The 24,998-nt window shown below is 41.0% G+C and overlaps 1 protein-coding gene across 1 annotated transcript; it reads left to right on the forward strand.

Moving 5' to 3' along the window:
* The first annotated feature begins 2,812 nt into the window (after positions 1–2,812).
* Positions 2,813–14,078, forward strand: LOC117061050. The gene is made up of 9 exons (XM_033173720.1): positions 2,813–3,036; positions 3,134–3,189; positions 3,295–3,334; positions 3,949–4,066; positions 5,708–5,752; positions 7,892–7,992; positions 8,693–8,755; positions 10,473–10,646; positions 13,518–14,078. Exons 1-9 carry the CDS (start codon positions 2,980–2,982, stop codon positions 13,539–13,541), a joined length of 678 nt encoding a protein of 225 aa, XP_033029611.1. The 5' UTR covers positions 2,813–2,979; the 3' UTR covers positions 13,542–14,078.
* Positions 14,079–24,998: the final 10,920 nt, after the last annotated feature.

The following is a 24,998-nucleotide window of genomic DNA, read 5'->3' on the forward strand; positions in this document are numbered from 1 at the left end:
GACTGCGAGCCAGCTGCCCTCGTGAGTGGGGGAGCTGTGCGGCCCCGCCAATGGCGGGGCGCTTGTGCACCGGCCGCGCTGCTTCCCGGGGCACGGGGGCGCCAGAGGGATCGCCGCGCCACGGCGGCCAATGTGCTTAAGACGGCCCTGACATCAGGCATCCCCAAATTGCAGCCCTCCAGATGGTTTGGCCTACAACTCCCATGATCCCTAGCTAACAGGACCAGTGGTCAGGGATGATAGGAATTGTAGTCCAAAACATCTGGAGGGCAGAAGTTTGGGGACGCCCAATTTACATCAATGTTTCTCCCGCAAATCATTGTGAGTTAAGTGACCTTGGGAAAATAATTCACGGTGGTTGAAAGCTGGACCTGTGTGTTAAAAACAAAATATACCCCTCCTTCACCTCTCCCGTCTCAGTGGGTGTTTCCACGAGTCATTTCTCTGTGGGGGAGGTAGCACATTTAATGTTTTGGGGAAAAGAGAGGTCACAGAGTCACTTGGAAGCGTTCAATGTCCTTGATCGGCCTCCCTTGTTAATAGTGCAGTCCATCTCAAGAATGTGAGATCATTACTCAGGGGTGCACACTTCAACCAATGCACATCACTGCCACCTGCAGCATATAGAGAAGCTATCTGCCCATTTCAGCACTTTGGGTCAGGTTAAATGCTTGTTTGACTGCTGTACTGTATGCTGCACATTTTGTGAATCTATTTGTTTGGTTAAAACAAATTCAGTCTGAATTTAAACTATTTTGAATAGTCCACTCAGAATTTCACGCCAGATCCCTACTTTGGGCCGCTTAGCAAGCTAGTTTCCGAGCACAATTCAAAGTGTTTGTGCTGACCTTTAAAGCTTAAACGTAAGGTTACCAGATGTCCCCGTTTCCTAGGGACACTCCCCAGATTTACAAATCAGTCCCCTGACAAAATCCATCTATTTAGTAGGAAGTTGAAAAGTGTCCCCGGATTCATTGAAGAAAAAAAAAACCGGACTGCAAAAAGATCAAACTTATCCATCCTTAAAGAAATCAGCCCTGAGTGCTCACTGGAAGGGCAGATCCTGAAGTTGAGGCTCCAATACTTTGGCCACCTCATGAGAAGAGAAGACTCCCTGGAAAAGACCCTGATGTTGGGAAAGATGGAGGGCACAAGGAGAAGGGGACAAGAGAGGATGAGATGGTTGGACAGTGTTCTCAAAGTGACTGGCATGAGTTTGGCCAAGCTGCGGGAGGCAGTGGAGGATAGGGGTGCCTGGCGTGCTCTGGTCCATGGGGTCACGAAGAGTCAGACATGACTGAATGACTGAACAACAACAACAACCTTACCTAAACGGCCTTGGCCCAGTATACCCAAAGGAGCATCACCACCCCCATCCTTCTGCCCAGACGCTGAGGTCCAGCTCCGAGGGCCTTCTGGCGGTTCCCTCAATGTGAGAAGGGAGGTTCCAGGGAACCAGGCAGAGGGCCTTCTGGTTAGTTGTGCCCACCCTGTGGAACGCCCTCCCATCAGATGTCAAGGAAATAAACAACCATCTGACTTTTAGAAGACACCTGAAGGCAACCCTGTTTAGGAAAGTCTTTAATGTTTGATGTTTTATGGTGTTTTTAATATTCATCACCTTGCCGACAAAGGTCTGTATAGTTAAAGCTATGGTTTTCCGTGTAGTGATGTATGGAAGTGAGAGCTGGAACAATAAAGAAGGCTGATTGCCGAAGAATTGATGCTTTTGAATTGTGGTGCTAGAGAAGACTCTTGAGAGTCCCATGGATTGCAAGAAGATCAAGCCTATCCATTCTTAAGGAAATCAGGCCTGAGTGCTCACTGGAAGGACAGATCCTGAAACTGAGGCTCCAAGACTTTGGCTACCTCATGAGAAGAGAAGACTCCCTGGAAAAGACCCTGGTGTTGGGAAAGATGGAGGGCACAAGGAGAAGGGGCCGACAGAGGGTGAGATGGTTGGGCAGTGTTCTTGAAGCTACCAACATGAGTCTGACCAAACTGCAGGAGGCAGTGGAAGACAGGAGTGCCTGGCATGCTCTGGTCCATGGGGTCACGAAGAGTCAGAAATGGCTAACGACTAAACAACAACAACAACATTCTGTTGGGAGCCACCCACAGTAGCTGGGGAAACCCAGCCAGATGGGTGGGGTAGAAATTATAAATTATTATAATATTTTTCTTATAGTAGTAACTGTGGGTGTTGATTCTCTAAACATATTGAATGGGCATTTTTTGGAAGCTGGTAGGGTAGCGGATGAGGCTACTTGCTACTGCAGACAAGTCTTCCCCCTTCAATAATACTGCAGGAGCCTACTTCTCTGAATTCAGTAGGTGGAGGCATTTTATTTCTATTTTGCAACTGCCAGCCAATCTTCCTTGGTTGCTGAGCATGCTCAGTCTTCATTAAACGGTGTTCATTTCTTTTTTGGGGGGAGTGGGGAGAATGCCCCCTTAGGTTCTTGTAGAAATGAAAAGATTGTTTGGAGTTCTGCAAATTTAAGGGCTTCTCTAAGCACACAGCCTCCTCCCTCTTGTTTCTTACTGTGCCTCCTTTGGCTACAATTCTGTCAGCGCTCACTCCCGCCTCTCAAGTTTGCTATTCGAAGGCGTGGTGCTCTTGCTCTCTTTTGCTGATTTGCTCTTGGCTGCTGCAGGTGAGCATTCTCCACGGGGATGCTTCTTTCCAGGATCATTTAGCACCATGGTACCCCGTTTGTCATTTCCCGGAGAGTTCCCACAACCTTCTGGCAGGCCAACCTTCTGTGGCCATTGCAGACAGGGAGAAAAGGCTATTGGAAAGTGAACTGAATTCTGGAAATTCCTTTGTGGCTATTCTTTTTCCTGGACATTTTATGTAGACAGCAGGCATCAGCATGCCTTGCTTGCACAATTCCACTGGTCCTGAGCCAAGTTCTGTTTCTGAGTCACATTTCAAGTGAATAAATTCATTGTGCTGCTCCAGTAAGCCACACAACGATGTCAGCCAGCACCAAGATGAGAAGCAGAAAGCAAAGGCAGAGACCTACAGATAGCGTAAGTAGGAGAATGAATTCTCACTTTAGTACAGCACGAAAATTGTAAAGCTTTTGCGGCGAATGCATGCAGATAAATGTTACTTGATTTCTTTTAGCCCAGCACAAGGATGGAACTGAGAAAACGATACCAAAGAATGACAAGTAACATACGGTAAATACAAGAATAAATTATCACTTCTATGAACCACAAGGTTTCCTGATAATTTTCTGATTCTGGTTTTTTTCTGAACTACTTACTTGTTTTACCTTATTTTAGGAACAGCAAATGCAATAAAGCTGCAGATATGGGGGAAAAGGTAAGAATGAGAATAAATTGTCACTTCTGCACAGCATAAATATGGCACTAAATATTTACTGGGTTATCATGTTGCATCCTGCAAATAGATTAGTAATAATGAAAACATTTCTGGTTTGGCAAGAAGATTTGAAGCTGTCTGTCATGCATTTGGTAGTGTTTTTAAAGTGACCATTATGCAGCCATACCTTCTCAGGAAATGCATCTCGACAGAAAAAAACAGTAGCACTACACTATAAAGCAAGATATGAATATGTTACAGTGAATGTTCAAAATTTGTTTAACATTGACATTCACACATCAGTGCTGTCAATCCTTATTTATCATTATCAAAGCATCAAATACAGGAGTGTATTTGCAATCCTTTTTAAGCAGATCTCACAAAGCTCTTCTTTCTCCCTGCAGCAAAATCCATTTTGTGATATAGACAAATGCCTCTGTATATATGCATCTATGCATATAGATAGATAGGTATCTGATTATTTACAAACTATTTTCCTTCCTTTCCAGCACTGGCATACATAACTAGCCTGATTTGTAAGGAGACAGCTATTACTATCTGGGTAATATGACAGAAAACATGTATTTCATGGCAGGTTTTTCTGTTTTTCTCAGGCAGCAACAGGATATCAGTTTCTCCACCAAGAAGAATGTTTATTCTTAACAGAGGGCAATGAAGTAGTGAAGTTTGATGTGAATGGAATCTCTCTCTCTAGACTCCAGCAAAAAAATGGTATGTTGTTTCTATGCAGTCTTTTATTTTAATTTGCAAGTTGAATAAAAAAAAATAGTACATACATAATACGAATAACAACAAACAATAATCAGTTCACAATGTGAATGCAATAACAATTAGTACAAACATCTGAAGTTAAACATCTAAGTTAATATAAGCCCTCCAAATGTTCAGACTGATATCCACACAAAATTGATGTTTGTATTAAATATGTACAAATTCAGCCACGACTGTGAGGTCCTCCAATCACTGCGTGCAAGGCTCAAAGTGCAAGCGCTTGCAAAACCCACTTTTGTTGCTTCGATTTTAGTTCTCCTACTAGAGGAATATAGTTTAAAAGCACACGAACCTCTGAAAATATCAAGCATTTCGCTAATACAGCTAATACAAAATTGATGCAGAATGAGACAAGGTGGCATATTTTTTCTGTTTTGCAATGTTTGCTTATACACTTCTTTATTTCATAAATAAGAGGCAGATTCACTCTTGCACTTGGAAAGTAATGATAGACAATAGGCAGGCATCCTCTATTCTTAATGGAGGCACTGGCGGAGGAAGAGGGGGGTGGGGGGAGTGCACAGCCCCAGGCACCACGATCCTGGTGGGATACCATTGCAGCTGCTCCCCCCCCCCCCGTGCGCTGGGCACGTCATCAGGAAGTTGGGTGCTTCAGTCCAGCAACATCTGGATGTTTTCCATCTCTGGTAAATAAAACAAAAGAACTTTCAGGGGCAAAAGGGATGGGTTTGCCTTCTCCACCCCTGAAACCAGAGAGTTCTCTCCCTATTTTCTCCTGGTTAAGTCTAGAACAGTACCTGTATTGAAAACAAACCCTTAACATTAAATGCTAAGGGTCAAACTAGTTCTGGTTAATATCAGTAGCAAATGCAGTTCTCTAAATAGTTGCCTTGTTTTTATGTTTTTTAACGTATTATTGCTATGATATCCTATTCTTCTTGTTAGCCACCATTAGACCATTTGGTGTAAAGGCTGGATAGAAGTTTAGCAAAGCAACCCTTTTAACAAGCAAGCAAATCATGATGACAGTACATCCTGTACATTTTATTATAGGAAGCAAATGCAGATACCATGAGAGAAAGAATACAAAATGAATTATCTGTCCTTTGAGTTAGTCTATAAGGACCACACCATTTCCTTTTTATGACTAAGCATGACTGCCCTGGCCACAATGCAGCAGGAGGGGCTTTTAGTCATATGAGTCTTTACATGAGAGCCAGTTTGGTGTAGTGGTTAGGAGCGGCAGACTCGTAATCTGGGGAACCGGGTTCGTGTCTGCACTCCTCCACATGCAGCTGCTGGGTGACCTTGGGCTAGTCACACTTCTCTGAAGTCTCTCAGCCCCACTCACCTCACAGAGTGTTTGTTGTGGGGGAGGAAGGGAAAGGAGAATGTTAGCCGCTTTGAGACTCCTTCGGGTAGTAAAAAGCGGGATATCAAATCCAAACTCTTCTTCTACATGCTGCCTGAAATGGTAGAGCCCAGAGATAGGTTTACTACCTCAGTGATAAGTAGCCTAATCAAAGGGAGGGATGAGGCAGGATAATATTACCACTCATTGCTATATTACAGTAGACTTTAACACTTTGATGTTAACACTTTGATGTGTATTATATTTAGATATCAGATGGATGACTACCTGGATCCATTATTTCCGTGTTCAAGGTAAGAATTGGGTGGCAGTGATCCAGGTTTTCTTTTGTTTAATTATGTTTTTGATTTAAAGGTCAATTAAGAAATGTGCTCCATGGCTCTTTGAAAGCGGGGCTGCCTCCCACACGCATCCCTACTTATCCCCTACAGTGAAGCCAATTTACATCCTCTTATACCAGGAATGTGTGATAGAGGCTTAAGAGCAAAATGTCCATGTTCTAAGCAGTGAAATAAGGAAGCAAGATGCATGCAGTCGCAACACTTGAGAAGTGAGGTATCATCTTAACTTTAAGAGTAACATCCGTTATCCAATCCATGCTCCTAGTCAGTACATTAAACGTCCAAAGCAGTAATTGCACTATAAAAGTATATTGCAGGTTTCCTTACAGCCCTGAAGACTGAGACGTTTCTGGATAAACAAACTGTAAAGATTAGTCTAGCAGGCTTGTACTGTGGCCTATCAAATGAGAAGTCCCTTGCCCTGTGTGACGTCCATCTGTAAGGTGGGATCAATCGCAGCAGATCAAGCCATGCAATCTAGGCCACAAACAGACACCAGTTATAAAACGGGGGGGGGGGGGGGGTTGGTTGGTAAAAAACAACAACAATTGGCTTGGGACAATTAAAACCAATGAGCTAACCATACACTGTATATAATAAGGTGGGACAAAATAAAAACCAACAAACCCTCTCAGTGTCATTGGCAGTCTGACCTGGAGGAAAGTCCTTTATTTGTCCCAAACATAGTGAAACACCAGACCCTAGTCCCAAGCTGCCTTTTTCTGGAATATAATTTTTATTTATTGTACTTATTGTTGTGTATTGATTCAAGGGTTATAATATCTGTATTATTATTGTCTGTGTTCACATTAGGGGATAGTAATTGCCTTCCTGTTCCAGAAGGAACAGCTAATATTGCTTCATTCAAGTTGCTGCATTTGGATCCTCAGTCTTATTGGTTCCCACCAAAAGGCAGCTTTGTGATTGCTTGAGATTGTTCCCTCCAAAATGTATCCTTTCTAGCCAGTCTTTCTGTCCCTATAAAAGTAGCATCCCTCTCCTCAGTTCCCTAGTCTTGTTTGTCTGAATAAAGAGTGGACATAAATCTGATATCAGGAATCACAAGACAGAGAAACCAGTAGGAGAACACTTCAATCTCCCAGGACATTCTATAAAAGATCTCAAAGTAGCTGTCTTAATACAAAGAAATTTCAGAAATAGACTGGAAAGAGAAGTGGCTGAATTGCAACTAATCACCAAACTTAAAACCATGGAGAAACCTGGTCTGAACAAAGACATTGGATTCTTATCTCATTATACATGACAAAACTATCTTTAGCCATCTCACCCCTTGCCTTTCCCTGCAAGACTAATTGCAGCCGTTAAGAGTCGTCAACAGGTTTTCCACACCTATTAGCTGATCACCCATTCCCACCACCCTTCTGAGTAATACCCCTCCCCACTCCCTCACTATATTTAAGGATCTGGTGACTTCTGTTTCAGTGTATCTGAAGAAGTGTGCATGCACACGAAAGCTCATACCAAGAACAAACTCAGTTGGTCTCTAAGGTGCTACTGGAAACAATTTTCTATTTTGTTTCGACTATGGCAGACCAACACGGCTACCCACCTGTAACTGAATAAAGAGTGTTACATGAAGAAGCTGTCTCCTGCCTACTATATCAGAGCTGAAATCACTTGCTGAATCACGATCCCCACGTTACAACACTTATATCCCACTTTTTTCTTCAAGGAGCTCACGGTGGCATATATGGTTCTCCCCCTCCTCATTTAATCCCCACAATAGCCCTGTGCGGTAGGCTAGGCTGAGAAGCAGTCACTGACCCCGGTTCACCCAGTGAGCATCCTAGCCCCTGGTCCAGTACTTTAACCAGTGCACCACATTATCTGTGGACTTTGCTGCCATTGCTTTAGCATGTTTTGCACCCAGTCTTTGTGCTCCCAACCATTTTTGGAACATTGAACTTACTGTTGTTTCACTTGTGTCACCACAGAATATATACTGGTATTCCAATGGATAATTACTTTAGCTCCAGTAATTATTTTAAATTCTGTTATAAATTTATACATAAATCCTGTTATATCTATTATGTTGCATGACGATTCCTTCTTATGCCCCTCTTTTTTTAGGCCCAGGTCGTGGCAGGTTTCTAGTTACTTTTAGCCAAGTGTCCGATGAACAAAACAAATTGCTGGTGCTGACCAAAGACATTGACCAGAAGCAACTGAAGGTAACCACAAGTCTGTTTATGTCTGAGATGGGATAGGGACTGAGCATCACAGAAATGCAGGCAGAAGGTAGAAAGTAATCTGTATGTTCTGATTAAAATATGCATTTAACTTGAAATACGTTTGCCCAACATGGGCCTTAACTGGTAGCTGTGTGATTCTTTATTGATCACACTTTTGCCATTTCAGCTGCACCCTTTTTCTGGTCACTGACACTGGCCAAAGCTGAAAAATCCAGAAGATGTTGATTTAGGACCAAACTAAATATGGCACTATTAATAAAAATAGTAACTGTGTTAATAGATTTTAAGAAGTAAGTAGCAGATGCGCCATTCCCATATGTAGTAAAACTAGCAACCTAGTACCTGTCGTTGCTCAGGAATTCTAAGAAGCCAAAAACCCAGTGTGATTTTGAAAGGTTAAATCTGGCATCTTGATTCTAAATGGTGTTGAATTTTATCCAAACAAAGATGGACACCTGCTCCTTGATCTCAGGAGCCATCATACAAAATTTGATTATGATTTCTTCGGAGGTGTCCATAGCAAACAAAAATTTCAAAATATGTAGTTGATAACGATAATCATTTTTAAAAAATGGTTTGTTAGTTAGTTGCTCTTCTACACTATGTCCAATCTAGTCATTATTTTGGTATCCCATATTTTCCCAAACCATTCTGAAACTAAGAGGTCTTTTCTTTGCAGGTGTTTTCATGCGATATGCCGAATAAGCCACATACTAAGGGCAAAAGGTTTGATATCACTAAGGTACGAGATCAACCAATATTGTTTTCTGAAGAACATGAACACTTAGAAATGCTTTATACCAGGTCTGTACAATTTGTGACCCACCAAACTGAGCACAATTCACTATCAATACTGTATCTACCTACTCAGTACATAACTGTACATGACTCGAAAGCTGCATTCAGTTTTATAATAAGTGGTGCAGGCTTGCTATATGCTATACTGTTTTCTATGTCAATAAAGGTGTTGTATTGTATTGCTATACTGTTTCATGCTCCTCATAGTTCCTTTTCTTTTTCTTCTTCTTCATCATCATCATCATCATCAGGCTGCCTTCAGATGTTTTCTAATCCGATAACTGTTTATTTCCTTGACATTTGACAGGAAGGTGTTCCAACAGGGCGGGTGCCTCTGCCTGGTTCCCTGTAACTTCATTTCTTGCAATTAGGGAACCACCAGAAGGTGGCAAGAGAGTGTTTTAAATGTACAGGGCAGAAAGCACCCATAACTACTCAGAAGTAAGCCCTGCTCGGTCCTGTATACCTGAAGGAGCGTCTCCACCCCCATCGTTCAGCCCAGACACTGAGATCCAGCGCAGAGGGCCTTCTGGCGGTTCCCTCACTGCGAGAAGCAAAGCTACGGGGAACCAGGCAGAGGGCCTTCTCGGTAGTGGAGCCCGCCCTGTGGAACACCCTCCCATCAGAGGTCAAAGAGATAAACTACCTGACATTCAGAAAATACCTGAAGGCAGCCCTGTTTAGGGAAGTTTTTAATCTGTGATATTTTAATGTATTTTAATATTTGTTGGAAGCCGCCCAGAGTGGCTGGGGAGACCCGGACAGATGGGCGGAGTACAAATAAATTATTATTATTATTATTATTATTATTATTATTATTATTATTATTATTATTATTATTATTATTATTGTTGTTGTTGTTGTTGTTGTTGTTGTTGTTGTTGTTGACTTCAATGGGGCTTACTTAGATGTAAGTGGGCTTGGGATTGCAGCTTTAGTCTTGCTTGGAAGCACAGGCAGCTTGTGAGTGAAGACTCATGTGTTGTCAACATGAGAAAGGATTACCGGTAACTATTCAGCTAAAGTGCTATTTAGTGTGTGTGGAATTCCTAGATACAAAACAGTTGACCGGGGAGGCCTGGGTCCAAATCCCTATTTGGCCATAAAGCTTGGTGGGTGACCTTGCACCAGTCAGTCTTTCAATCAACTGAACCTACCTCACAGGGCTGCTGTGAGGATAAAATGGGCAGAACTGTGTACTCTCAGGGTTGTCAGGCTCTAGAAGTGTACAGACCCTCGGGTGAAGCCCTAGCTGAACAAAAACTGGGAAACTGGTTAAAGAGTGGTCAGAAATCACCGATTTGTAGGGGACGTTGGAGTGGTGCTGAGAAATGTATATGCTTCCATAAAAAAATTCCAGAGGCAACAGATTGGCCAGTGGCGTTTGTTTTTCCAGAGTGCACATGCAACAAAATGCATATCTAAAGTGCAAGGGAGACAGTGAACCTTCTTACTCTGGTATAAGTAAGGAACTGCAGTGCCATTGAAAGTGGTACTTTAGAAAATTCCCCAGGACATGGTGTTTTTAAAAAACTCATTTTAGTTGAACATATAAACGGTACCCTGCTAATATTTGTCCTTTTCTTTTCTTTATGTAAGATACTGGAGAAACTGAATAAAAAGTAGGTGGCTTAATAATCTATATTTTGGTATTTCCATAGCTATGTGCAGATGATCTAAAATGTCATCTTTTCTTCATGGATAAAGAAAAAAATGGAGAAGTGGTACAGTTTAAGTGCCCTGAAGATACAACACACTATATTCATGCGAGTCAGACACTGTTTCTAAAGTACAGAGACACAGATGTGACGGATGGATCAATATTCCGCTTCAGGGTGAGAAACTGATAAAGGCACTCCCAAGATCTTGCTGTGTTTTAAGATGCAAATTTAGCAGAAGGGCAGAACTCTAGGGGAGGGGCTGTGGCTCAGTGGTAGAACATCTGCTTTGCATGCAGAAGGTCCCAGGTTCAATCCCCAGCATTGCCAGGTAGGGCTGGAAAAGACTCCCACCTTGAAGAGCTGCTACTAGCCATTGTAGATGTACCAAGTATCTGCCTTGGTGCAAAGTAGCGTCATATGTTGCAGTGGTTGGCAATTTATTGCCACCCTTCTTTTAGGGCTTAGCAATGACAGACCAGAAGTACAAGTTAGATCTCCCCCTCCCATCCATAATATCTAGAACCACTAACCTGTGCTGACTGACAGGGACATGGGTGGCACTGTGGTCTATACCACTGAGCTTCTTGCCGATCTAAGGTCAGCCGTTTGAATTTGCATGGCGGTGTGAGCTCCCATTGCTCTGTCCCAGCTCCTGCTCACCTAGCAGTTCGAAAGCATACCAGTGTGAGTAGATAAATAGGTACCGCCTGTTGCACCAGAAGCAGTTTAGTCATGCTGGCCACATGACCCCGGAAAAGCTGCCTGCGGACAAACACTGGCTCGAAAGCAGAGATGAGTGCCGCACCCCATAGTCAAATTTGACTGGACTGAATTGTCCAGGGTTCCTCTACTTTACCTTTATCTTAGTTTATTTCCAAATCTTTCCCCATAATTGGATGCTTATGATGTGGGGGGGGGGTGGCATCAGATCTCCCTGTCTTTGAAAGCTGAGGATTGAGGGAAGAATAACAACCATGGGCATAGCTGGGGGAGGGGCAGCTTTCCCCCAATCAATTAAAATAATTAAATAACTGAGGTTCTGCCCACCACCACATGAAGCCTGGCTAGGGCCATGGGGGGGGGCAACATAAAATAAAAGTGCAATAACACTGAGGATGTCACAGTGACATCAGGGCAGAGCAATGGGGCAAAACTGAGGGAGCATGTGAGCAAACCTATGCAAATATCCTGTATTGATATCCTGTGCTGCTATCAGTCTTCCTTACCACACCCATAGCATAAACTGTGCCCACTGATACTGTGTGCAAACATTGGGATGGGCCAGCTGCTCTTGCTCAGTTACACCCAAGCAGCAAATTTGCCAGAATTCATTGGGTGCTGATTCTAGAATGTCTGTGTAACCTCTTAGCCAAGTGCCATAGAATCATAGAATATTAAGAGTTGGAAGGGACCCAAGGATCATCTAGTCCAACTCCCTGCAATGCAGGAATCCCAGCTAAAGCAACAAGTGGGCTTCCTGTAGGGGGGCTGGAGAATTCCATTGGAAACAGAAAAGGGAGCAGAAATCCCCACAATCTGCATGTTTGTTAGAATTCAGGAATGGAAGTCACACGAGCAAATATGACCAGTATTCTGTTCTCTGTCTGCAAGCATGTTTACCTTCCATTGAAATTAGTTGTGCAAATTTTAGCCATAGCAGATAGCAAGGAGGATAACGTAGGAATGTAGGTGTTGGTGGAACCTGAACTGTAGCAGATCAGAAATAGTGCTGATTGCAACAAAGCCAGGACTGGGTGAATTTTGCACCCCTAGCTCCCTGTTATTTTATCTGTCTGAGGAATAAATAATATTAATACAAACAATATTAATTCCAGGAAAGCAGTTTAGCAGAGAATCTTGCTTGTGTGCATCCTTTGGAGAAGTATGCACATTTGTGTTTTTCAAGGAAGGCCAGGAGTGCTGCAGGTGAAATTTTGTGTGTGTGTGCCCCCACTCCCTCTGCATCTGGGAGCATCCTTGTTTCTATTCGTTTTCCCTTCAGCTGGTGACTTCCAACTTCTTTCCTTTGTGTAAACTTTTTAAAGGTTAATTTCAGTGTTGACTTTTTCTAGAAACAACCTGGCTATCTGATGTCATAGAGGGGACATAGTCTTGTCACTTTGTCTGGGATAGGGAACCTCCATGGACCTAATTTGGCCTGGCACGGGTTCCACTTTTGCCATAATGCAGTTTTCCCCAGACCAGGTCCACCAGCCCCTGTGTGGTGCTTTGAAGTCCCAAGCATTCATGGGGACTTCAAAGCATGCCATCACCTGATGCCAGGGGTTTGACAATTGAGTGGCCCTTCCTACTGGTTGAATTTTCCCAACAAGGAGTATGGAAGATAATGGTCTATCAGATCCTTACCTTCATTCTTTTGACTGAAACACAGCATATGAATAAACAGTAACATAGCATAACAGATCTAGTTCCCTGCCTTTGATTTAGATGTACAAATCCTGTATGTAAAATGCTCTAGTTTAATTCTCCCCACTCTAACTATGCTGCCTCCATTCATACACTCCTACTGCTGTCACTTGTGCACTGTGATATTTTAGATGACAACCCCCAAAATCCCTGACAATTAGCCATGCTGGCTGGAGTGGATGGGGACCTGGTTGGTGAAGGCTGCCTTAAGACTCTAGCACCGATCCCTTCCATCAAGTCTCTGTATGCAGTAAACTCACAAGTGAAATAGGAAGGCAAGAGCAAGCTGCTAGATAGGTTCTCTAAGGGTGAGGAGTCTTTGGCTTCAAGTGAATGGCTTACCTTACTGCCATTGCAGAACATAAGAGACAGATGTGGAGATAGTGTATTGGAGGAGGGTGGGATTAAACTAGGGCACCGGAAGTTAGTTTTCAGTTGCATTTTATAAACATATGATGAGCTTCTTGTTGTTATTCAATTTGCTATCCAGTTCCAGCTATGGTTACTCAGAAGTAAGTTCCAGTATTTTCCCTATTTATGTTTAGAATTTCAAATTTGGTATTGTAGTAGTCTTAATGCACAGAACCTGTATTTATGACTCTTTCTGTATTTTAACAGCTCAGCAAAGCTGTCCAACCATGAAAGTTTGCAACTGCATATGTTCAACTAAGAGAAGGAAAGATACCACGTTATACTGCCTGATTTTGTAACTCTGTGTTTGAAATAACCAAGTATAGCATTTATTCAATTTGATGTAGAATTACAATTTGTTGTACTGTCATTCTGTGCACTTAATTACTTTCTAATATATTTAAAGAACTGGGACTAGTATATCTTATCTCTTTATGCTGATTAAGATCCTCTTATTGTTTTCATTTGTTGTGCAATCTGGTAATGGCCCCAAGGCTTTGTAACAACCTCCCTAAGGAGATCAGAAATAGCTCTTCCATTATGGCCCTCTGAAATGACTGTAACACTAACTTTCTCTGGATGCTATTTGAAAGCTGCATAAAAATTTATGAAAGATTTGTCTTAATTTTTGCTGGCTACTGGTTTTTTTGCCTTCTTGAATTTAACTGTTTTTATTTTTTTTATTTTTATACAACCTGTATTGTAGTTGTAGATCTCTTAATGGAAAGGTTGAATGTACATATTTTCAATAAAAGTATTTTAAAGCAATGTTTATTGTCAGTTATTTCTCAACACTCTGAGTCCATAACTCTATGGAATAGAACACTCAGTGTGTAATATACAGTGTTACTTGTATTCAGAGTAGGTCCGTTTAAATCAATGCAGTTAAGTGAAAAGTCATTGGGTCTACTCTGGGTACTGCTCAGTTGGATATCACCCAATGCTGAACAAGTCTGAGATTGAACCCCTTTCAGCAGACTTCTAAGTCTTCACTTTTTGTAGTGGTTCTTGGGAGCCAGGGTTAAAGTGGCCGAAGACTGGGTGATATAAACACTAAGTTTAGTTGAATTTAAATGGGATATTTTGCTTCTTCTTTTTAATATGTTAAACCAGTTGTCATCCACCCAAATCTTTTAATATAGCGAAGTTATAACTGGAAGCTCATGGGTTCACCCAGTACTGCCAATCAATATTACAAGTGGGGAGGAGAGGCACACAACCATCGGTGCTCCAATTTCATAACTTTTTGGGAAGTCCCGGTCAAATCAATACACTGGGCTGGATGTCCACCCTTACACATTCATTTCAGGGTTGGCTATTAAAATACACTGTTTCAGTGCTATTTTTCTAGAAAAAGAGGTGCTGGAGCTCACCATGATATTCTCCCTTGTTCTCTTAGAATGGCAATGACACCCATCCGAGAGCTGGAAGCTGAGCTCAAGTGAGCTCCAGCTGGAAAAAAAAGCCCTGCACTGTTTGATTTGCAAATGAAACACATTCTACAGTGGGACTTTCAATTGCTGGTGTGCTACCGGGTAATTATGTTCTTTTTTGCCATCTAGTGGACAAAGAAAGGAGCAATGCAGGGAAATGCTATCAAGTGCATTACCTTTCCCTTTAGAATTAGGGGGCTCCAGCTAAAAAACTAAAAAAATGCTAAAGCTGCAGTTTTATAGACATTGATCTGACAGTATGTCTCATTAAAGAGAGTGGGAAACTTGCATAGAGGGTTGTGCTGCAAACATCACAAGGATCAAAGTAGACTACTGGTATCTGAATGGATGTGAGGTTTCAGGATAGGATTTTTTTGTTTGAAAAGAACAAATACAGTGGTACCTCGGTTTACGAACTTAATCTGTTCCGGAAGTCCGTTCTTAAACCAAGACATGCTTTCCCATAGAAAGTAATGGAAAATTGATTAATCTGTTCCGGACAATGAAAAATAATCCCTAAAACAGCAATTTAACATGAGTTTTCTATCTAATGAGATCATTGATCCATAAAATGAAGACAATAATCAATGTACTGTACTATAAAATAAATAAGACAGTATTGTAGATGATTAAAAAAATTAATTTTTTTCTTACGTGCACTGATGATAGTCATTGTTTGGATGGGGGGCTTTTATCCATTTCTGCAGTCACACAATCAACCGGTAGCTGAACTGGATTCCACACAGTCACAAAAACAAAGTAACAAGCCACAGTCACAAAAACGAAGTCACAAGCCACAGTCACAAGTCAGTCCCATAAAACAAAGGTTGGCAGGAGCTGGGACCGAGCAACGGGAGCTCACCCTGTCGCGGCGATTCGAACCACCAACCTTCCGATTGGCAAGCCCTAGGCTCAGTGGTTTAGACCATAGTGCCACCTGCGTCTGCACTCAACACGAATGTTTCACAACAAATGTAAGTGATTTGTAAGAAAGACTGTACAACCTGAAAAAAGACAAGGCATGTACTTTTGTAAACCAAGAAAATCTTTAATAATTTTTTAAAAGAACTGATCTATCATGCAAAACATGAAGATGCTTCTCTACTGACTTCCCCAGACACAATTTACAAACTCATTGACATTGATTTGTACTGTGGTTTTTGTTCTGAAGTTCACTGACTGGAATTAGAGCTTCAACCTTAATTTGCATAGTCTATGAACAAGGCAAGATCATTCACGTCCAAGACTTATTTTTCACAATTATTTCAAGCAGGGATTGCTGAAGAAGGGACTGGAGGACAAAACATACTGTACTTGTATTTCTCAAACCAACAGACCAAGCCACGTACATGCTATAGAAAAAGTGAAAATCCTAAACCTTCTTAAATATGATTTAAGAAAATAGTGAAGCTTCCTCTGAACCCATGACACTTCCAAGTCAATGGAGAACACAATATCATTTTTTCACCATTCAGAATGGCACCTTTTACAATAATGATTTTAAGAACACAAGCTAGCCAAAGATAAGCACTTTTTAGTCCCACTGACTTCAGTGGGAGAGATAAAAACACGTCCTTTCCTTTTTCACTGAAAGTAGTTGGATATAAAAATATGTAACTTGGCTGGATCATGGCTTTTAAAAGTCAGATTCATAACCTATTCTAGAGTTGTATCCTATTAAATTGCTTTATTATTATTCTATACTTCAGCCCACAAGCAACAGCCATAACTACAAAGTGAAAGATCTAAGCATTTCAGTTTCCTAATCAGATTCAGTTAATTTGTGTGTCTTGAAACAAATTCTGTTCTCAAAGCAATTTCAGTAAAATCACAGCGAATAACGGCAGAGGAAAACATATTAGAATGTTGGTTACTGATTCTGCAAGCTCTGAGAATGGACATAGTTTGCCTTTGCAAATACCTAAAACAGTAAGAAAGTGACACACACAGAAATGGATAAGTAAAAGAATGAGAGGAGAGAACAAAAAATAATCTATTTAAATAGAAATTGGGAACATGAGGTCATGGAAAAGGGCATACTGTAAAATCAAAATTAACAACCAAATGGGGTATAATAGTGAGAAGATGTGAAGAGACACAAGAACAGAAATAGATGTAATGTCTTAAAATGTGCCTCGTATAAATTGCTCTTTTCAAAAAAATAAAATTCACTTTTAGTCATAGCTGCTGTGAACAAAGAATCCCTTCTATAGGTATGGTAGGTTTTTGTAGTCATCAAATGTTGGTGGAGAAGTCACAGATTCACAGAGCCTGCGAACGCTCCAGTTGGAGAACAGCCTTTCCCAAAGATGTCATGGACTTTGAAGATGCTCAAACTCAGGACTCAAGGGAAAAACGTGCTAAGAGGAAGGCACGCTTGGCAAATCCACACCGTGATCTACTCCTGCCTGGAAACCAATGTCCCCACTGTGGAAGGATGTGTGGGTCCAGAACTGGCCTCCACAGTCACTTATGGACTCATTGTTAAAACCATGTTTATGGAAGACAATCTTACTTGGCTACGAGTGATCACCAAAGAAAGAAGCAGTTCTTATATACAGCTCAGCCCACAGTATTTCTAACAGAACTTAAATATAGGGAATAGTAAGCAACCCATATGTAGGTTATCACATGTGATCAGACACACATATTTTGTTGCCTGCTCATGGGCTGGAAAAGAAAACTCCTTCAGAATATCTCACATTTGCCATGTAGGAATTGTGTCATATTTGATACACACATGAGAGAAACTGTCAAAGGAAAGAATTTAGCTTCGCATTTCCAATTAGGACACAAATACCCCTGAAACATTTAAACATGTTTTAAAGGAACTTTTTGAAGAAATGTAATGAAGCTGATACTGTAAAACTTGTTAGAAATATTGTATTTCAAAACTGGAAATGAAATTAGCTTCAATTGTTTTACTTTTTGACACCAAGATAAAAATTAATACAGTTTAGTTATAGATATTCCACACAGACAACATTCCACACAGACAACTTTGCTATCACAAAATAACAGATTTATGTCAAATAGCTGACATATGGGACTTCTTCACACATGTTAACAGCTAATGAAAGACAATCTGTTGTTCTTCTGTTCCATGCAACATACAAAATGACTTGGTTTGGACAAGAATAGCACCACAAATGAATGAACAGAAAACAATCCTTCCCTGTGTGAGTTTTCTCTATGAAAAATGTGCCAGAATAAATTTTCCACTGACTTGTCAATAGTCTCTAGCCTACACACCTACAAGGGAAAGAACTGCCTCCAGACAAGCAGGTAGGAATGGTAGGGAAGCTTTTTATAAACTGGATGAGAATGGGCGGATGTGCCACCAACACCAGTATATCACAAAATATTTTGGTGAGTTGACAACTGTTAGTTGCCAGGGTGTTGTAAGCAGTATTTGCACACTGCGTAACTTTCACTTTACAGTATATACCAGTATGTTACATTCTAAGAATCTCAATGCCTTCCAAACCCTGAATGGCTTTTCTTCCACAGGAATTTGAAGAATTGCTATTATTATCCTGCATTTGTGAACCACATGCATGTTGTTGTTTCTACATTCATTTCAAAAGATTAAAAAAGGTACATCAATGAAAATCCATAGTCTGTGTATATGGCTGCATGCACACCATACATTTAAAGCATCCTCCTCCCCTAAAAAGAATCCTGCAAACTGTTAAGGGTGCTGGGAATTGGAGCTCTGTAAAGGGCAAACTACAGTTCCCAGGGGTTGCTTTAATCATATGGTGTGCACACAAGCATGTCTTTAGAATTTTCATTAAGTGAAGTTACATTATGCCAAAGGTTCACTTGCTGCATAATCCTATAGCCCTGCCATGCCAGCAATCGGCTTATGCTTGTGTAATATCAGCATAGCTTAGTCGAAGTTCTATGCCCTCCCAGCAGAAAAGCGGGGGGGGGGGGACTGCAGTACAAACACCAGGGAATACATCAATCCTACTAGCCATTCCACCAGCATCCATGGCAACACTGCCAACTCCCACCAATCGAAGAGCAGCACACCAATTCCCCCACATCAGCTCGGCATGGATAGAGCTAGTTGAGGAGAAAATTACAACAGGACAAAGAACAGAGAATGCAGCAACACTGCCAGCCACTTCCCCAGCATTAATGGCAAATACCACCCGCACACGTATCCATCATGGAGCAGCATTCTGACAAGAGTCCTGTGTTAGCCACACATGGTCTGAGCTACTCCACCTACAGCAATGGAGATTCTTCACCCTGTCACAGAACATTCACAACACACAGCCTGACAGCTACAGGGATAACATAGCACCCTCTACTGCAAGGGCCATCATAGAGCAGGCAGCAAAAAAAAGGAGCCTCTGCAGTGATCTCTGAGCACAGACCTATGGAACAGCACAGGTTCAAAACCCACCAATTTATATTCTCACTGTCAACTTCTCTTTCTGCAAAAAGAGAGAGGCAAATTTCATGTTCGGGATCATTAGGAAAGGCATCAAAAACAAAACTCCCAGTACAGAAATGCCTAAACACAACTCTATGGTAGACCCGCATTTGGAATACTGTGTTAAGATTTGTTTGCTGCACCTCAAAAGGTATATTGCAGAAATGGAAAAGGTACAAAAAAAGACACATCAAAATTATCAGAGGGCTGGAGAATTCCCCTGTTTATGAAAAAAGGTTGGAACATTTGGCGAAATTTCATTTAGAATGAAGCCAAGTAAGAGGGGGACATGATAGAGGTGTATAACATTAAAAATGGTGTGAAGAAGTTAGAGAGAAGTTTGCCTCCTTCCCTCAGAATATTAGAACCTGGGGCAGTGAATGAAGCTGAGATTCAGGAGAAGACAAACAGAAGTACTTCAAGCAACTCTTAGTTAAAATATGGAACTTTGGAACAAACTTAGATAGCTTTAAATCATTTGGCAAATTAAATGACCACTAGTTATAACAGCTATATACTACACCTCCTAGGTAAGAAGTAGCATACCGCTGAATCCGGATCTAGACACATTAAAGATGTTCAGGCATAAAAGCTGAAGCATTCATAAATAGAAGGAACTGCTACTGTGGTTCACTCCCACCCCAGCACTTCTTCTATTCTACTGGGTCACATGAGAGCAAATGACCTAATTCATGGAATCAGATTGGTTTCCTAGGAGGAGGAGCATTATAGTAGGATAGTTTGGGTTACAGTAGCTGCAGAATTACAATGATCCTTAAAACTGATTTCTTTCTTTATTAATGAATTAATTAATACATCTGCATAGCCACCCAGTTACCAGTTTTCTGGGAAATTCACAAAAACTGTTTGAATAAAATGCAGTATTAAAAACACAATGCTAAACAGTACAAGCAGCATTGAAATATTTTTCTTTTGTCAGATATGCAAAAAGAAAAAGTTGTTCAAAACATTTGGTCTTCACCTTGTGCCAAAAATAAATAAATATAGGGATGGTGTTACAGTATGTGAGCATCTCTAGCCTGTTTCATAATGGAAGTACAACAGCTGGGCAAGAGCTCTCTCCTTTGTAGAGGCGGGGAACCTTTTTCAGTCCCTCATGGGGTACCTTCCAAGGGCTGCATGCCATGGTACATAGGGCCAAAGATTACGCCAAGTACAGTGGTACCTCAGGTTACATATGCTTCAGGTTACATACTCCGCTAACCCAGAAATAACGCTTCAGGTTAAGAACTTTGCTTCAGGATAAGAACAGAAATTGTGCTCTGGCGGCGCAGCGGCAGCAGAAGGTCCCATTAGCTAAAGTGGTGCTTCAGGTTAAGAAGAATTAAGTACGTAACCAGAGGTACCACTGTAGTGTGACAGAAAAGTCAAAGGTATCTCCATATGTATGGACACACACATGCACACACATGCATCTCCCCATCCAGGCAAGCTGGAGGCATTACTCTAGGTGCTGAGAGCACCCACCACAGCATGACATCTGGACTGAATTTATTCACCCGCACATAGCCTGTTTCTGCACCTCACTGATTTAGAACATTGCAGCCCTACCTGCATCTGCTTGGCATCATTTGCGTGGTGGGAAACCTCAGACCAGCTCTTCATCCAGATGACCTCTTCCCATGGTTTCAGATTGGGTTGCATTGCTATTAGCTTTTACCAGAGGCTCATTTTGCCACCTTTTGTGGATGGATGGGTGAATGGGGGAAAGAAATATCATATTACAGGGTAGCAACATCTGTTTTCTTGTATTGTTTGGACTTTGCTTGCAGAATGTCTGCCATGCATGGAGTTGCTCTACCAGGAAACAAAAAAGATGGAAATGCCTAAACAGTAGCAATGTTTTCTAGACCAAAACACTCACATCATCCTATATACTATGTAGGCTTGATGGTCTGGGGAATGTGTCTCCTTTTTGTGTAACTGTTTTTGTGTATCTGTGTGAATATGGAAAGCAGTATAGCATAAAGATCCACAAAATATTTTTTATTACAATTCTATCCTGCCTTGCCTTCCAAGGAGCTCAAGGAGTTGTACACGGTTTTTCTGCCCTACATTTTATCCTTGCAACAACGCTGTTAGGTAGGTTCCTAACAAATACTCATGGAACTTTTTCTAGTTGTGTTATATTACTTAGGCAGACCTTGCTTTTGCTGGGCAGGTTGCCATAAACTGGCAACCTTATTAAAGTCAAGGGAAATTATAAAACAATCTTCCTCCTGAATATTGACTTTCTTCAAGCTTATTAGCTCTAGTGAAGCTGAACCTTGCTTCACACTGGATAAGAGTATAGTCTGTAATAAACAATAAGTTGATGTTATTCAATCTTAAAATGTAAAAGAAAAAGTTAGACACTTGATAAATAATGAAACTAGCTGCAAGGCTCTAGAGTAAAAAAAACCAACCATGGAAGGGAAAGAAGATGACCAGCAGATTTGCTGGAACTGTGGATTGAGAGGAAATGCTCTGCTGCTTCTAAATAAGTTTTTCAAAAATATATCAAATCCCTAGTCAAGTCGGATGCTTTGAAAATGCTCCACTGATTTTAAATGAGCTTTCCCAACAAATCTTGATATGGATGTAGTACTAATTCTCAGCTGAGACTAATGGAAGATTACTATCACCTTCAACTTAATTTAGGATTTGGTGGAAATGTTCCAGTAAAACTAATGAAGGATTTGATTCACAACACATTTTAGCTTTACATAAGTTACGGTATATCCCATCCCTGATCCTCCTAAACTTCCTAAAGAGGGGGGAAAATCTATGTGAATATACTTACTAGTGGGCTGAGCAACACTATCATGGCAGTGGTGAGAATAGCTCAGTTTCTATCCTGGGGCAAGAGGCTGAACAAGAGTATCTACAATATGTTGCATTCCACAACTGACTATATATTGCATATGGTATTTTGTATATTGCATTTTATTTATATATTGTAGTTTATTTTATTTTATTTCAGTATACCTTGTATTTTATTGTGTATATATTGTATTGTATTTATATACATATTTATTTATTTATTACTATTTTACTAGAAATATAAAAATACAGTATTAGAAATAAATGAATCAATTAAAATATAAATAAAAATCAAAGTGAGTATTTAATGTGTTGGAGGAACCATTTCCCATCTTCAGCAAACCCACAGGTCACCTGAATGAAACTTGCAGACTACTGGTGATCCATGCACCAGTTAGGGAACCCTGGGCTGCTAGAATGGACTTATAGCAACTGCTTTGGTTAAGTTGTATTCATTTTGTTTTACACTAGTAGGTGTATTAATGTTGCAATGTGCAAAACTGACAGATCTATGAATTGGCAAGCACAAGGTGCATGCATCGGCACAGCCAGGATTTATGTTGGTGGGAGCGGGCAGAACCTCAGCTAGTTAAGTATTTTATTGATTTACTTGATTTGACTAGGATGAACCTCTCCTTATTGGGAAGAATCACAACAATAAAAATGAATGTTCTTCCAAGGATGTTATTTCTCTTCCAAACTACAGTATTCCAGTAATAATAGGAAATGCATGCTTCAAAGAATGGCAAAGAGAGATCTCAAAATTTATCTGGAATGGGAAAAGGCCAAGGATAAAAAATAAGATACGCACAGATGTGAAAGAAAGAGGTGGATTCTCACTTCCAGATTTAAAATTGTACTATGAAGTGGCATCCCTAATATGGATCCGGGATTGGATCAAGTTGGATAGGAAGGAAATAACAGAACTGGAAGGACATGACATTAGGTTTGGATGACATGCTTATTTATGGTATGGAAAGGCAAAAATACATAAAGGGTTTCATAATCACATAATAAGGAGATCATTGTTTAAAGTGTGGGAAAAGTATAAAGATCTATTAGAACCTAAGACACCTTGGTGGCTATCACCTATTGAGGCATTGTTATTTAAAACATTGGGAAAAAGGAGAATGGCCAACATACAGAGAAAAAACAAAATAAAATAAAAAATTCCTTCCAGTAGCACTTTAGAGACCAACTAAATTTGTTCTTGGTATGAGCTTTTGTGTGCATGCACACTTCTTCAGATACACTGAAACGGAAGTCACCAGACCCTTAAATATAGTGAGGGAGTGGGGAGGGGTATTACTCAGACGGGTGGTGGGAATGGGTGATCAGCTGATGGGTGTGGAAAACCTGTTATATATATATCACCGGTCAAATTAGCAAAAATGTATAAAAATTAAAAGAAGGAGTGTTGGAGGTGTGAGGCTGAAGCTACTTTTTACCATATGTGGTGGGATTGTAAAAACGTATTGGGAAATGATATACAATGAATTGAAGAAAATGTTGAAAATAACATTTGTTAAACAACCAGAAGCCTTCCTATTAGGTATTTTAGGTCAAGATCTGCCGAAAGAGAAGAGGACATTATTTATGTATGCTACTACAGCAGCAAGAATTCTGATAGCACAAAAATGGAAGACTGGAGAAATTCCAACTAAAGAACAATGGCAAGAGAAATTTATTAACTATGCAGAACTGCCAAAGCTGACGGACAGACGAGAAAAGGACAACAGTGACTTTGAAAAAGAGTGGGAACCTTTTACTGGTATATTTGCAGAAACAAAGAAAGACCATTGACTTGATGGCAGCATTTAAATAAACACTCACATTTTTATTAACAAAGAACATTTAAAATAATGAAGAAATGAAATAGTGGACTTTTAAGAAACAGCAGTATGTAATAAGGGGGAAATAAACCAGAAGTGGAAGCTGAGGGAAGCCCGGGAGGGAAGGGGTGAAGTAATGTAATATTATGTTATTGATATGAGATATACAGGTATGTAACGATAGGAAAAAAGTGAATAAAAATTTAATAAAAAAAAAGAAAAAGCCAGGTGTATGTTCTTGCTCTATGGGCATGAAGTGCTGGGTTTGTGATTATTCTGATGCAGACTTGCAGACACACTGAGGTGATTTGGTGGTGGCTATGGTGCGCCACGCGGTGTCAAGATCCCCAAGATCCATTTTCTGTGTGCCATGACGGCGGAAACGTTAAGCACCATAGGCGTGAACTATTACTTTTAAACTGTGCAGCCTGTGGGTACATGAGACCAAGGCCAGATTTAGGTTTGATGAGGCCCTAAGCTACTGAAGGTAATGAGGCATTTATATGTCCAGCTGTCCTTTGTCAAATTGTCACTCTTTTTTGTGCTGAATGTATGCTATATGGTAATTTATGGACCTAATAGGTATCTAAAGCCATTTGCCACTGTTGCTGTATGTAGGTTTTATTTTATTTGTTTTTTCCCCTTATATTTTGGAAATGTACATCCTGTTTTTTCCCCCTTTAATTTTTTTGGGGGGAGGGGGGCAAGAAAGTGGGGCCCTAAGCTATACTTTGTTTATCTTATACGCAAATCCGGCACTGCATGAGACTGATTCTCTGCAAAACAACAACATGCAGATTCACCACGATCCGTTTTCGAGTGTTTCTCCTCACAGAAACGAGGAGGATGCCGGGTTCAGTCTACTTAGGGCGGCAAGAAGAGGCAGCTCCCTCAGCTTCGGGAACCAGCCCTGACCGAATCCATCAGTTCGGCGGGACCCGCTTCCAAACAAAAACACGGACGTGGCTGCCGTTTCCCCCTCCCAAATCCGAAAAAGAGACGGGAAAACGTGCCGAGGAGGAAAATCTCGAGCGCCCCTTCCGAAGCCGACCCCAAAACCGTCGCGCCCCTCAGCGCCTTGAGGTAAAGGCGGAAAGGGGGCGTGGCCTCGCATCGCGAGCCCTCGGAGTGGCGCGAAGACGGACGGAGCCCG

The sequence above is a fragment of the Lacerta agilis genome, chromosome 16 (genome assembly GCF_009819535.1).
Source record: "Lacerta agilis isolate rLacAgi1 chromosome 16, rLacAgi1.pri, whole genome shotgun sequence".
Taxonomy (NCBI): domain Eukaryota; kingdom Metazoa; phylum Chordata; class Lepidosauria; order Squamata; family Lacertidae; genus Lacerta; species Lacerta agilis.